The sequence below is a fragment of the Micropterus salmoides genome, unplaced genomic scaffold (assembly GCF_014851395.1).
Source record: "Micropterus salmoides isolate LMB-PRFRI ecotype aquatic unplaced genomic scaffold, ASM1485139v1 Ms_hic_scaffold_12, whole genome shotgun sequence".
NCBI classification, from domain to species: Eukaryota; Metazoa; Chordata; class Actinopteri; order Centrarchiformes; family Centrarchidae; genus Micropterus; species Micropterus salmoides.
Genome location: NW_024040263.1, coordinates 29860922 through 29876204, shown reverse-complemented (window position 1 = coordinate 29876204; position 15283 = coordinate 29860922). Strand labels below are relative to the sequence as shown.

Genomic DNA, 15283 nt, shown 5'->3' with positions numbered 1-15283 from the left:
TCAAAAAAAAAAAAAACTTAATGTTTACAACTGAGGGCATCTTGTAGTGGGGTTGTACATTTATTAATGTTTTTAAAGGCGTACTCCAGTAATTTGATATTTCACTTCCATAAAGCCGGGAGGACTAACAATAGACAGATTTCAACAGGAAATGTTAAAATTTAAAGTAGAAGCTGAGATATCCTGATTATTATTCACTACAATGGGTCCAAGCTCCAAAACCACTGGATCCTGCACTTCCCATCATGCAACTTAATAGCATCTGTCTGTTAGACCCACCCGGCCTGGTAAGCACCTTTATCTCATACAACTGTAATACTAGCCATAACGAGTAAAGGTACACGGTAGATTTATTTATCATTTTGAGGTGTGCTCACAAAAAAAGCAAATGTTATATACAAACAATACAGATGGGTGGATAAATAATGTGTCATATAAATAAAACTATTTTACATGGTGTGCTGAGGATGAATTTGTCTCACAGCCTGAGGGAAGAAGCTGCTCTGCAGGCTGGTGGTGAGACAGCAGATACTTCTGTATCTCTTTCCAGACAGCAGCAGGGTGAACAGGCTGTGGCTGGCTGGGTACTGTCCTTTAGCACCTTTTGGGCTCTGCGCAGGCACCTCACCTCAACAATATTATTGATGTTCAGGAGGTACCCATAAACAATTATCTACCTGAGCAGTTTTATCACCCGCTGCAGAGCCCTCCAGTTCTGGGCCGTGCACATCCCATGCCAGTTTGTGATGTTTCCAGTCAGGATGCTTTCTATTGCTCCTCTGTAGAAGTTAATAAGAACTTGGCATGCAAATCTCTTGCCTTCCTAATACGTTTGCTTAAGAAATACAGTCGTTTCTGAGCTTTCTTCACCAGCGTGGAGAAGTGAGATGACCAAGTCAGGTTCTCTGTGATGCTGATTCCCAGGAACCTGAAACTGTTCACCTGCTCCACCTCAGCTCCACTGATGTAGACAGGAGTGTGTGTCTTTATCTCCTTATTTCAGCTCCTCGGTTTTGCTGACACTGAGCAGTAGGTTGTTCTCTGTGCACCACTCTACAAGATTATTAATTTCCTCCAGATATGAAGTATCATCGTTGTTTGAAGGGTCCGGGCCGGGATGTTGTTCTTTATGCACTGAAGAACCAGTTGCTCAAAGCACTTCATCAGAATGAGGGTGATTGCCACAGAGCTCTAGTCTTTAAGACTAGACCCAGCAGACTTTTTAGGTACAGGAACAACGGTGGCTGTCTTGAAGCAGGTGGGAACCCTCTCCTGTGACTGTGAGATAAAAATGACAAGTTTTTAGTACACGGCCAGGGATGTTATCATGCCCTGCAGCTTCACTCATAATCACCCTCAGCAGGATTCTTCTCTCACCTGCTTTGGATACTGCCGTTCTTCTGGAGGTGGGGTAGACTTTCCTGCAGACTGTTTGTTGAGGAGTTCAAAGCGAGCATGAAAGGTGTTAAGTTCATTGGTAAGCTAAAGCGATTCAAAGTGCTTTACATACAAACATAAAAGCAACATAAAAATACATTTTCTAAAGAGGTAATGTGGGCTCACACATGATGGAGGCACACCTGCTTTTGTAGCCACTGATGTTCTTGATGGCCTGCCACATATCTTTGATGTCGTTGGTGTTGAGGTCTCTCTCCAGTCTCTGCTGATGTCCCCGCTCCTTGATGCCAGCTTCCAGTCTCGCTCTGGCTTTCATCCAGGCTTTCTGATTGGGGAATGATTTCATTGTCTTAGCGATCACCACATCATCACCACATTTGCTGATGTATGATGTCTCTGATGATGTGTATCCCTCAAGAGTGATGTGGTTCTCCTGGGTGGGGTCCTCTCCTGAAAATGTGCCAGTCTGTGCTCCCAAAACAGTCCTGTAGAGCTGCTTTAGCCTCATCTGTCCACGCTTTGACTGTTTTTACTGTTGGTTTGACCCTTTTAATCAGCTGGGTGTTAAGTTGGCAGGAGAAGCAGAGAAATATGATCCTATAGATCAAAAAGAGGACAGGGAGGGGGGGGGGGGCTTTGTAGCTGCCAGAAATGTTTGTGTAAGCATGGTCGAAGGTATTGCTTGTGGACGTGCCCTTCCTTTTATCTGAGAGATGTTCCAATGTTAATGAGAGGAGAGGGACAAGAAAGGGATTGTTCCAGAATGGGAATAGCAGCATAACAAAAGGATAGTAAGAGCCAGCCCTAACTATAAGCTTTATTGAAGAGGAAAGTCTAAAACCTACTCTTAAACATGGAGATGGTGTCTGCCTCCTGAACCCAAAGAACCTTATTCCACAGGAGAGAATCTTGATTGCTGTAAGGCTCTGGCTCCTGTTATACTTTTGGAGGAACCCCAACTAATGCCAAGTGCAGACCACACAACTTTCAACATCTGCAGATTTCTGTGCTGTTCAGACTACACAGTTTGTCGTGTTGTCTTTGTGGTGTTCACAGTATGTGACTGGTCGGTGACAGCGGGTCACCCGACGACTGGTCTCCAAACCACTTTTTTTGCCAAGAAAGCACACGTGAGAAGTGAAACATGAAATTACACAAAACCATGCACAAAACCGGAGTGGTTTATTTTATATAGTTTATATTTTTATAGTTATTATACATGAAACATACATGATACATATAAACATGAAAAAGGAAAAAGACAGGGTGAAAGAATGGATTAGAACATGTGTGCAGCAGGGATTGTCTGTGCTACAGAGAGAGTTGGAGGTGAGTATAAAATGTTTTGTAAGCTGGAGCCTGACCATTAAGTGCTTTGTAGGTGAGGTTTATGCACTTACAATATAGCAAGTTAAATGGAACGTTAATATTAAAACAAAACTAGCAATGCAACCAGAATATTCGGTGCATCAAATAGAAATGATCATCAAGGTCAGTCATTGTTCTTCTATTAACATGATGATATCTGGTCACAAGGGAGGGAATGGAGATAAAAATGATCAGGTGAGAAATTGGAATGCGAGACTAAACTTGATAATATCAGTTTTAACACAATGAGATGTCAGCAGTGACTAAAACTACTGGAAATAAATGCAGAATATTCAAAAAACAATTATCATCATTGTTATTACAATGCAATTGTCTAATTGGTAGATGTGTTTAAAGTCACTAAACAGTAAGCAACTGACCAAAACAAATGTAGGGGCAGGCACTATCTTAGCAAATCAGAAACTGTTTAAATGTGAATTCAAATGGTAGGTGTCGTCATCAAAAACATGCTCTCAACATGCAGATTTACATACAGCCTAATATTAAAGATTTGTGGGAAATGCACCTGTACAACGGCTGTGGGCCATAGTAGCAATGAAGACACTAAACTCACGTCCGTTGTATTTTTGTTCAGTGAATCAATTTGAATATTAAAAAGAAGACATCAACGCCCTGTGTCAGTGGGAACCCCTGCAGTTCTGCCGGCGGCCCGTTGGAGGCGCTGTTGACTAAGAAGTGCAACACGGACGCCATCTTGAGGAGACCCCGAACGCAGCGCTTGTTGGTGGTGATTGAGAAAAAAAATCTGTAGCGCACCATGATGGGATTACTCACTGACAAGTAAAACCGTCACGTCAGTTGTGGGTTGCAGGGGTTAAAGGGAAAGGAGAGGAGCTGTCCGGCGAGTGTTCACCGCCCCAGCTTGTTTTTTCTTTGGAGAAAGAGCGGCTGCGCTGTAGCCTGATGGCCGGCTAGCTGCTCTCTGGACTCCACCGCGGCCTGCTCGGGAGGAGGAAGGGTGGTGACGGCGCAAAATGCTCTACCGCTGACTCCCCAGCAAGACAAGTTAACCTTACCCGGAGACTCGCTGCGAGTTGGACGACGGGCACGATGCACTTATAGATTTTTATTTTTATTTTTTTTAACGCTCTTAACTTTGCGATTCTTTTCGTTGTGTGTAGAGGCTCTGAACGACAGTGAGTGCCGTCTTGCGTACCCTGAATTCCCAGCCTGAGACATGTCATCCAACTGCACCAGCGCAGCGGCTGTCAGCGCTAGCAAAACCAAGACGAAAAAGAAGCATTTTATAGGACAGAAAGTGAAATTATTCCGTGCGAGTGAGCCCATTCTCAGCGTTTTAATGTGGGGTGTCAACCATACGGTAAGTACATCTTAAATGTTTCGTTTTCGCTAGTGAGCGGTTTGTTTATGCTGCTGTTTTGATTTAGCTAGCCTGCTAGCTTGTTTAGCCAGTTCCCCTCATCTGTCAAGCCAGATTTTGATGCTTTCAAGTCGGCCATGTAATTTGCCTAGTTCGTAGATATTCGCCAAGGATTTAGTAGACTGCTTGGACAGAAATCTGCAGGCTGGCTCTCCACTGAGCTGGTCTTTTCCCTACAGTGTGTCGCTAACTGCTGCTGCCTCGGTAGCTTTGCCCGATGCGCTCGTTTTGCAGGGATTTAAAAGGGTATGTGTTAAACTCTGCAGCTGCGGAATGATTATCAAAATAGCATGCCTGCAGTTTCAGTCATGGCACAGCGTTAACAATCTGCCATCATAAATCATGGATGGTCAAGTGTTTGGGAGCCAAGTCGTGAGCTGCTGCTGCTGCTGCTGCTGCTGCTGCTGTGCAGGCATGGAGTGGGAGGGGTGTGACAGGCAGCCGGAGCAGCAGGTTACACAGAATTTGAGCCCCACAGCTGCAGACAGCAGCTTGCCTATTGTTTAAATAACCCTGCTCTTGAGCTTGTATTTGCAGCTCTAATGCTCGGTGCCTGCATCAAATTGCTGCAGTTTATTCCATCGCGTCATTTCCCTATAAATAGAGCCGAAAAAGTATATATCACATTCACTTTTGGCCGCGGCTGCCTATGACTATGAAAAGCACAGTGAAGAAGGGCAGAATCGACGCCACTGATGGATGGAGTGGGTTTGCACCAGCAGTTTGGTTTTGCCTAATGTGCAAGACACCTAGTAGGCTAACTGTTTGATCAGAGTTGAGTTTGAAAAGCAGCCTCTCAGGTGTGACGGAGAGCTGTGTCCAGGGTTGAAACTTTTTGATTTGCTCTGCATAGAAGAGCAGCTGTTATCTTCACGCCCGGTTCATCGCCACAGTCGGGTGTAAAAGTGCAGTACTGTCTGATCAGCACTGTAAACTGACACTTCTTCCAAACATGAATTTTGTCAGTAGTAGTAACGCAAAGGTGGTTAATTGCCAGAACTGCTGATGGTGACAACAGCCACTGCAGGTTTGACACTGTCATAGTGTAATGTCTGTATCAAACCACACTTATTTCTGCAGGACACAGGGACCACAAACACTAGCTGGCCTGTTGAAGAAATGACACGGCGGAAAGAATGCATACAACCACGGAATAATGATATGGTTATCACTGCAGCATCGGCGGTTGAACTTTGGCTGTGGGTGTGTGGGTGCAGCACACAGGCATGGGGATTTGAGGTGTGGGTGGGAAGCCGATTCAAGACATCAAACAGACTTCTCATCAAAGTCCTCTTCTTCCAGTCAGAAGTTGTATGCATTTTTAATAGTGCCCTTGCTCGGGGACTTCACTTCCACACAGTGTCAGTTGGTGTTGAGATGATGTACTACACCACCTGTTTGATGCTGGGATCAAATGAATCCCTGGGATTTATTTAAAATGTCATGTCAGTAAATAATTGCCCACTCAGGTCTATGAGCGCTTCAATTCAAGAGAGTGTTTGTATTTTACTGCGCTGCTCTTTCAGTGAGCCCATTCAGCATTATTAAATTGCTGATGTTTCTAAAGGACAAAACACACAAAACCGCATGTTTTCATACCTCTTATATCAAAAACAAAAAAGAATGATATACATAATATTTGATTTGACGGCAGACGGAGTTCATGTATCACATGTGCAGGCACTAGGAAGCTGCCTGACTTGACTGCTTCCTTTTTGAAAACATTGTTCAAAGATTATACTCCTGCAAAGGTGTCTTTTACCGTAAATAATATTATTTACAGTTTGTCGTGCACAGACCTGGCACGTTGCACATATTTGTTGTTGATTGTTGATCTTTGTTGTTGTATAGTTATATGTCACAATATTCTCTTCCGTTGCGTTACTTCGGGCACGGCACAGACCCAGAATAATGCACATGTATATATCTGCAACGTTGTTCCTCTATTCCATATTTATATATTTTTACATTTATTTATGTCGACTGTATGTTTGTCTACGTGTAGCACCTCATCACCAAAGCAAATTCCTCATATGTGTAAAACACTACTTGGCAATAAAGCTCCTTCTGATTCTGATTTTATTATTTATGTTATGAATCTAGAAGTAAAAGCTTCAAATCAGATAGTCATTAAATTCAGGTTGGCTGGCTGTTTATGAACTCGTTTGTGTGTGTGTTCACTAAATATTGTTGTTAATTACACTGGTATAACAGCAGCGTATTTCCATTGCATTAACACTTATACATCATCAGGAGTTTGAGTTGACTTTCAAAATGAGAAAGCCCTATATTAAATTACCACTACCAGAACTGTGTACTTCCCCTTTGCTGCCCTTTTTAGTTTATTTGGCTGTTATTCCTCCCTGCATAGTTCCTTAAAGGCTGTTTGACTCCACTTTCTCCCTGGAGTAGTGGTATCTCTTCAATCTTTCCGCCCAATTTCCTTTGTATGGCTGTTTACGTGATAATCAACGAGGAGGTTTTTCTGAAGTCCGTCAGTGTGAGCTTTTGCTCTGGATGTGTTTCAGCAGATAAGATCAGCGGGGGGGAGGGTTAGCAGCAGCAGTAGCAAGAAAAGCTGTCAGCCTGTTCTTTGGTCCTGGAGTTAATGATTGGTGCTAGTAAACACTCGCAGAGATTTGGAAGAATGTGTTTGGGTCACATGAAACTGACAGTACATATTGTTTATTAGTGCAGGACTTGAGGGGGCGATGAGATGCTACCACATATCTTTCTCTATTTCTCCTTTTTAATATGATGTTTAAAGCACATCTCAACTGTTTGACTGGAACTGCACAACAGTAAAGTACTTTGTGTAGGAGTCTGTTTTGAATATCAAACTGTGCCCTTGTTGAAAATGTAAAAGTCAGTATTGCTGCTTTGATTTCTAATATTCCTAAATCATTATGCATTCAGTATATCGGCTGTTTCATCGCCTGATCTCTCTCTCTCTTTCTCTCCTTCAGGTGAACGAGTTAAGTAACGTGCCTGTACCAGTTATGCTGATGCCAGATGACTTTAAAGCCTACAGTAAGATCAAAGTGGACAACCACCTATTTAACAAGTAGGTACATCGCAGCTTATGCAGCAGTCTGCTAAAGTTACAGTCTGTAATCCACATGTAAACAAAAGGGTCAACCCACCACCAGAGTTTAAAACACCTGCTGTCCCTCCAGAATGACTTTTGATGTTTTTATAACCTGAAGGCTTTCAGTCTTTGCTCAAAAAATTGTGAACGTGAACATATCTGTAATGTATATGGTCAAAATTACAGATCGTGCCTCACAGCTCTTTGCACTCATTAAATCCCATCATAGTGCAAAAGCAGACTTTCTCCGAATGACCTAATATTTGCTCTATTCAGAATGAATGTCAGCATCCATAATGTGACAAAGGAGATGTTACTGCAGGGTCAGGTTGAATTCCCACACAGACTGTTGTCAAAGCTCTGCTGAGTACTTAGCTGAGCAGCTTTGCAATACAGATCCCTCTCATGGTAAAGGAGCAGTATAGTACTTCTGAAGCAGTGTGCCGTTTTCTTTAAGCCAGTAAGGCTGAGAATAACATCTGATCATCTCCCACAATCAGGGAAATATAGCAGGAGTGGATAAAATGAACTGTACTTTTACTCTGAAGTAGTTAGATCACCATAGCATGTTTAATGGGTTGGATGACGTTTAGTAATTTTTATCATCCTGTTGGACCTGTAGGTTAGTTCCAGCGTGGGACTCTCGCTCTGTGCTTGTAGTCATGACATTTAATAATCTTGTAGCTCCTTTGAGTGATGCACCTGGAGTTTAGGCGCAGGTGGTTTGGTCTTTTTGTTTCTCAATTACAGTGCCCCACAGTTGCTTTGAGGATTTGCATATCAAAGTGCTAACTGCCAGACATGAACCAACCAAGAATTAACAGCAAACTCAATGTGTTCTGACTAAAAGTTAATTGAAATTGATGAATGCAATTCAAATTTCTTTGCATTTCACATTTTAGCTCTTTGTCATATTTTGTAGTGATTAAAGGTTTTACGTTGCTATAATTGTTCACGCGCTTGTGAAATCTCTTTGCATGCGGGATGTGGCTAATAGAAAGAGTCAAAATTAACCATATATGCAAGTTCCATAAAGTATCTATTTACTGATGTGATTTATATTGGGTGTTGATTAAAAAGCCTTCTGTTAGGCTTTGCTTCGCTGTTTGATAGACTTTGTTCTCATCCAGCAAACAGGCAGCGCCAGTAGAACAAACGCGTTTAGAAAAGGAGCTCAAAGCTGTAAATGTCAACTCTGAATTGAATTATTGTCCGTGCAGGATCCACAAAATAGCAGAAATAAATCCAACAATCAGCAAGCAAACGTTTTGCGAACTTCAGCATGAGTCGGCCTTCTTCCTCATTTTCAGTAATGAGCTCCTGTCTGTAGTTCCACGTGTGACTCTGTCTCTTTCTTGTCAGAGAAAACCTGCCCAGCCGCTTTAAGTTCAAAGAGTACTGTCCCATGGTGTTCAGAAACCTGCGGGAGAGGTTCTGCATCGATGACCAGGACTACCAGGTGAGACACTTGTGGCCAGAAGATACAAACAAACTTTGATTGAACTTTGAATGAAAAAAATATATATTAAGATGTTTTTAATTTTAAAGTAAGAATGTACCGGGATGTCTTTTTTTGTGGGGGGGGTAGAACTCTCTGACGAGGAGCGCCCCACTCAACAGCGATTCCCAGGGTCGCTTTGGCAACCGCTTCCTGTCCAGCTATGACCACCGCTTTGTAATCAAAACCGTGTCCAGTGAGGACATCGCTGAGATGCACAACATCCTAAAGAAATATCACCAGGTAGAAGCCCCTCCTTAATCCAGGCATTTACTTTTTGTATAGATCGAGTACAGGAGAGACATTTAGGAGCATCATTCAGTGAAAATATCTGCTTCCTTCATTTGAATCTCAAGTCAGGCATTTAATTGATGCAGCCCTGCAGAAATAATATGACTGCATTATAGGGCAGTGCTGTGTCCAGTTTTAATCAGCCTTCATACTGTATATTTGATTCCTCACTCCCACACTTCCCGTCACACTCTCTGCTCTCCTCCCCTGATTCTCTCCAGTTTATTGTGGAGTGTCATGGCAACACGCTGCTCCCTCAGTTCCTGGGCATGTACAGGCTAACAGTGGACGGGGTGGAGACGTACATGGTGGTGACCCGGAATGTATTCAGCCATCGCCTCACTGTACACCGCAAATATGACCTGAAGGTAGGATTTGCTGGTTTACCTCCTGTTAGGAAAAACAACACTGACATGTATTGACTTGCCCACCGGTCTTTGTTAGGATAAATCATGCACGAATGAAACACAATACTTCAATCATGTGCAACCACATCCGTGTCTCGCGTTAAAGATACTAGAAGTGAACTCTGGATTTATTATAAACAAGGTATGTAAAGAATGAAACATTAAATAATGAAAAGAGAACAAAACATAATAGTGATATAACATTGTTACAAAAAGAGAACATTAAATTAGGTTAGATTTAAGAAATAATTGTGGGGCAAAACAAACTTTTCTAGCTTTTTGGTTTTGGCCCATGGCAGTAGTTTAGAAACCCTGTTATTATGGGAAAATGGAAATTATGTCAGTTTTTTAACAATAAACCAGCTGTAATTGTGAAAGACTCCAATAATCACTTATAATAATGATTTTACACATCAAAATGTGTTTGTAGGTCTTAGGGAGCACTGCTGCTTATGTAGAATGTGTGTTTACATTTACTTACTTGTCTGTTTGTGTGATTGTTTGACCCTGGGGAAGGTCTCTGTGCTGTTGATATGCGTTGTGTGGCCTACCAGTGCGTCAGGAGCACCTGCTACCACGACTATTAGATATGTTAGTGAATGGTGATTTAAAATTTTAGTACGACTCACATCAGTCAACTGAAAATCCTCTGTTTAGTTTTTTTTTTTACTGTCAGACGGAAAAAACAAGTATGTCAATGAAATTAAATTAGAGAAAAGTTCATGCTGTGCTTGTAAAATTGGCAGGGGGTTACAGATCCAGCTCATCAACAAAGAATTCTAGGTTTGTGCTGATTATTATGGCGAGCAGTTTCCTTACCAGCGGTGAACACAGTCTGCTGACTGCTTCTTTACGCTCTCCTAAAAAAATCCTCTTCTGCTGCCAAGTATTCTCTGGAGAAAACAACCTTACTTTTACAATACTGACAGTTTAAAAAGAAGATGTCTGAGTTAACGTGGGTAATATGCTAACAAAGCCCCTGAAGTATCTTGAGCTGCTTTCAATTAATTCTATTTTTATTCATTTTTAGGGTTCTACAGTCTCAAGGGAAGCCAGCGACAAGGAAAAGGTACGTTTCATTTTTGTGCAGTGACGGCTGCTGACAGCAGACAAAAATAAACGCCCTTAGCTCACCCCAGAGGCAAACTTAAATTAAGTAATTATAAGTAAACAGATTTATTGTAATAGTACCTTTTCCACTGGCCTCCTGCTGTCAGTGTGTAATACTCTGTTTTGACAAATGTCAGTAGACAATGATTTACTCTGAGTTGTTGGAATGGGACTTTCTCTGTTCAGTAAGAGCAGCAATCATTGAAGAGCCATTGATTTTGACCATAGTCCTGTGTATTTGTCACAATATGACTGTGTGCCTTGTAACACTTTTAAGTAGTATCTGTAATCCTGCCTCTATGCATGTGCACATAAGTCTGACATTAAAACCAACATTTCTGCTACTGTTTGATACCAGAAAACTCTCCCTTTCTTCAGGCAAAAGAACTCCCCACTTTTAAAGACAACGACTTCCTGAATGAAGGCCAGAAACTACAGATAGGAGATGAAAACAAGAAATACTTTTTGGAGAAGCTAAAACGGGACGTAGAGGTAAGAAACACATGTCCAACACTGCCAAACCTCTCCTGACTGTCCCTCGTTGTACAAACAGTGCTGTGATGGTGCTTTTCAAAATTGTCCACTCCGAATCAGTTGGACATGTTAAAACTCACCATCTTTGACTTCAACTGTAAGACATTTTATTCTTGTTACTTTCTATCTATTATTTGTCTCCATTAGCTTTGGCTATCAAAATGTGAAATGTGTCGGTAGCATCGAAAACTGGGATTGGTATTTACTTTTTTCTCTGATTAGATAGTTTCTCATTAGGGGAAAGGCCATCTGTGTATTTGCCGATGTTGTTATTATTATTTCTTCCCATGCATGAAAATAAACAAATCTTTGCAGATAGGTCCTTTGCCGAACTTCCTAAACTGGCATTATGGGCTAAAAGTACTGATGGTGGTGCTACAGCAACTCCTACTACTTTGAAGATTCATATCAAATTCGCTGCCAAACAAAAACAGTAAGCTGAAATGTTCCAGAGGCACATTTGGGTGGTTATTTCCTGTGGGACCATGAGCAGCCATTTGATTCAATGCTAGGATAAAATATGAATTAGCGCAGGATGTGATGCCCATCATTACCGAGGAGGTAAAAAGGTCCTCAAGACTGTATGACTGAGAAACCCAAATGTGCAGATGTGACAATGATTGTTTTCTGTGTATATTGAATTTTTGTGTCAGTTCCTGGCCACCCTAAAGATCATGGACTACAGTCTCCTGGTGGGCATCCATGACGTGGAGCGGGCAGAGCAGGAGGAGATGGACGTAGAGGGCGTGGGAGAGGAGGAGGAGTACGAGAACGACGGGATGGGCGGCGGTGTGCTCACCGGCTCCTTCGGCACGCCTCCCGACAGCCCTGGAAACCCTCTCAACTGTGGAGGATTCTTCGGCCCCGGGGAGTTTGACCCTTCTGTGGACGTTTACGCAATCAAGAGCCACGACGGTAAGGGTCGTCATTCCAGGCATACAGAATACAACTCAACTATCTTCTTCAGCCACGTCATTTATTTTCAGGTGAAAGTAAAACCTTGTGATGTGTTGTTCTTGTGCTAGGTGCTGTGAAGAAGGAGGTTTACTTCATGGCTATCATCGACATCCTCACGCACTATGACGCTAAGAAAAAAGCTGCACATGCTGCCAAAACTGTGAAACACGGGGTGAGTGTCGACACTATATCATGACCCATCAGTCTGTGGATGATAGCAAGGTTAGGAAGCTCCAGTATGGTTTATGTAGTGAACATAAATGTCATTATGAAACAAATAAGCATATTAATTCAAGTACTCTATAATAAAAAAATGTTTCTTTCACATGAATATAGTTTTATTGACGTTCATTGTTGTTGGTTTAGTCTGTCACTTTTGCCGACAGTGGCACTTTAATGCTGCTGAGTAATAAATCCACACTCAGCCCAACCCAGATAGTTAGCAGACAAGTGAGGTAGCATTGTTAAGCTAAATAAAAGGAGAAGCTAATTATTGTATTGTACATGTTCATTAAGTTCAGATGCAGCAGCACCCTCTAGTTTGTTGATTCAGAATAACTTTAGCAGTGCTGGTGTTTAGCTGGTTAAATGTTGGTTGCTGAGGGAAACTGGGAGCATGTGATTGGCTGAATGGTGAGGCAAAATCGTATATTTTTGAAATAAACATTAGTGTTGTTCCAGTTTTATAACATTTTACATTCAGTGTCTTTGGGTTTTAGACTGCTGGTTTGACAATACAAGAATGGTGCGTTCTGTATATTTCACTATCATTTAATATCATCTCATATTGTATGGGCATAACAAATAAATGTTATTTGTAAAAACAATCACCACAGTAATCATTAATGAAAACAATAGTTTTATGCAGGCCTAAATGTAACACAGCAAATGTGATCTTCAAGCTGAGTCAGGTCCTAGGGTCCCTGGAAAGGGCATTGACGTGTGCGTGCGTGCGTGCGTGCGTGCGTGCGTGTGTGTGTGTGTGTGTTACTCCATCTGTCTTATTTTACTTGTTTGCTTGTTTCTCAGGCGGGGGCCGAGATCTCGACGGTGAACCCGGAGCAGTACTCCAAACGATTCTACGAGTTCATGTCCAACATCTTATCATAGACTCATCTCCCGGTCCAGCCAGTCATTTCCTGTCATAGATCTGTCAAATGCCACGCACTTATTTCTCTTCTTCCTCACCTCAGTGTAGGTCCATCTACCCCTGCCTCTCTACCCCCGTTAAAAAACAACAACAACAACAACAAAAAAACTACCAGTATCCTCCCGCAGCCAGGACCACTCTGGCAGGAAGGATGCACAAGCCTGTTACAATGTCCCACACATACCACCACCAACCTCCCTGGCTTCTTCATCCACTGCAAGGAAAACTTTTGAAACCCTTCACTGAATTCGGATCGACATCCTGATAAATCTCCCTGTCCTTTTGGTTTTAATTCTTCTGCCTCCCAGTGCTCCTCAGCCACCTTGTTACTCCTCACGCCAGCACGGAAACTGTCTCACTAATGCCTTGAACGAGTGTGTCAGCTTCAGCAGTTAACAGTCTGTTAGTACAGTCTCTTCGGTTTCTGTTCATGTTGTCGTTGTCCTTATGATTTCGATTAGAAACAAACGCACACGCGCACACACACACACACAGATGTAAACAACTCGCACAGATGCTAAATGACCAGACTGCATGACAAACTCTTTGACAGTCGCCACCAGGCTTCTCTCTCAATAACAACAAAAAACTAAAAAAGTACTGCTGACAAATTGGAATGACAGGAGATAAACACATTAATATATAATGGTGTACAAAGTAAATGAATGCAATATCAAAAATGCATGGCCAATGTGTACATGAGACTCCACCAGTAAGTTGAAACATCAAAGCACTGAACTTAAGCATCTGAGTGTTATGACTAAAATGACAAAAGAGAAAAAACATTGATGTTTGAATGTTCCGTTGCCATATTGTTTTTGAATATTTTTGAAATTTTAACCGTGAGCTTGGTGGAGGTTGAAAAGAAATTGACATAAAAAGGGGAATTCTGCAGCAAATACTTGTTTTATTACCATATGGATCATTTTTATATCTTGTTTACATTAATGTAGCAATTTTGTGTTTGTATACAGTATTGTTTTGTTACCAACAGACATTAGAAAAGAAAGGTTACTTGAAAATGATTCATTGCATATTAAAGGGAGTTTTATCTTGTTTTTGTTGTTTGGCTTTGCTTATTTGTCCCGTGACTGTCCCTCAAATGCTACCGTGACACACAACTGGGCTAATATAATTTGCCACTAATGAATATGTTTTTTATATGCTTACATTTTAATTGTTTTTTTTAGATCTGGAAACAACCACACAAGCCCACCTACAATATAAGATATTGAACAGATAGTTGTCGAAGGCAGACTGGTAGCTAAATTCAGACTACTGTGTTTTTCATCCAGTTGTTTAAGTTTGAGACGATGTTTCTCTCACCTTGTGTATTTTGGCAAGATCTGCCAATTATTCTTTGCCTCAGCTTGGTGGTTTGTTTGAAAGCTGCAGGATACATTAAAAGTGAAGTCATTCTTGACCTTTAGAAACAAAATGTTTTTATTTAGGTCATGTGATAACCAAACTCCAGCTGTCCCAACTCCATCCACCAAGGATGAGTGAGATGCAGTTGAAAATGTCCAGAAAAGGCTAGTTAAATAGGCCGAAAAATGAATTGTAGTCCCTAGAATGAGTCAATTTCTTCTTTCCATAAATCAACTTGATAGCCCATTTCTGCCTATTAAATAACCCCCCCATCCCAAGTCTGTAAAGGAGGCTTTGAAGCAATGTTATGTGCATTTTCCAAGCACAAGCCGGCATAACCCGAATGACACCATCAGGCAGTGCTCCAAGTGGGTTCTCTGGGGGACTCATAGTGGCCCTAAATAAACTGCATTACCCAGATGGCACTTCATGACTCAGCTCACAATCACGGTGTCAGGTAGGTGTACAAGTATTTATTACTTTTGATAAACACCAACGGGCAACTGTGTTTATAAACTGCTGCTTGGAACATGAAATTTGACTCGCGCCTTCCAGTCCAGACAATGTAGTAGCCTATTGCTATCTATTATTAACAGCTCTGTGCTGAAGTTTGTCAGTAGAAGAGATATTGGATCATCACCCAGTACTAAGCTGTAATAAGTAATATTTACCTATCCTATTCAATAAATATTGTTTATACCTCATGCTGTTC

At 41.7% G+C, this 15283-nt stretch overlaps 1 protein-coding gene across 1 annotated transcript; it reads left to right on the top strand.

The window, feature by feature from the left end:
• Window positions 1–3481: 3481 nt before the first annotated feature.
• On the top strand, window positions 3482–14260 carry LOC119899763 (phosphatidylinositol 5-phosphate 4-kinase type-2 beta). The gene is made up of 10 exons (XM_038714468.1): window positions 3482–4108; window positions 7135–7232; window positions 8619–8715; window positions 8845–8997; window positions 9267–9413; window positions 10483–10521; window positions 10941–11054; window positions 11750–12011; window positions 12122–12225; window positions 13083–14260. The coding sequence occupies exons 1-10, from the start codon at window positions 3965–3967 to the stop codon at window positions 13161–13163; spliced, it is 1239 nt and encodes a 412-aa protein (XP_038570396.1). The 5' UTR covers window positions 3482–3964; the 3' UTR covers window positions 13164–14260.
• The last annotated feature ends 1023 nt before the right edge of the window (window positions 14261–15283 follow it).

Excerpts from the sequence above, each read along its gene's own strand:
- LOC119899763 (XM_038714468.1), top strand. The coding sequence starts at position 3,965 with ATGTCATCCAACTGCACCAGCGCAGCGGCTGTCAGCGCTAGCAAAACC. Across the intron at positions 4,109-7,134 it reads TGTGGGGTGTCAACCATACG|GTGAACGAGTTAAGTAACGT; the intron begins GTAAGTACATCT and ends TCTCTCCTTCAG. Across the intron at positions 9,414-10,482 it reads ACCGCAAATATGACCTGAAG|GGTTCTACAGTCTCAAGGGA; the intron begins GTAGGATTTGCT and ends ATTCATTTTTAG.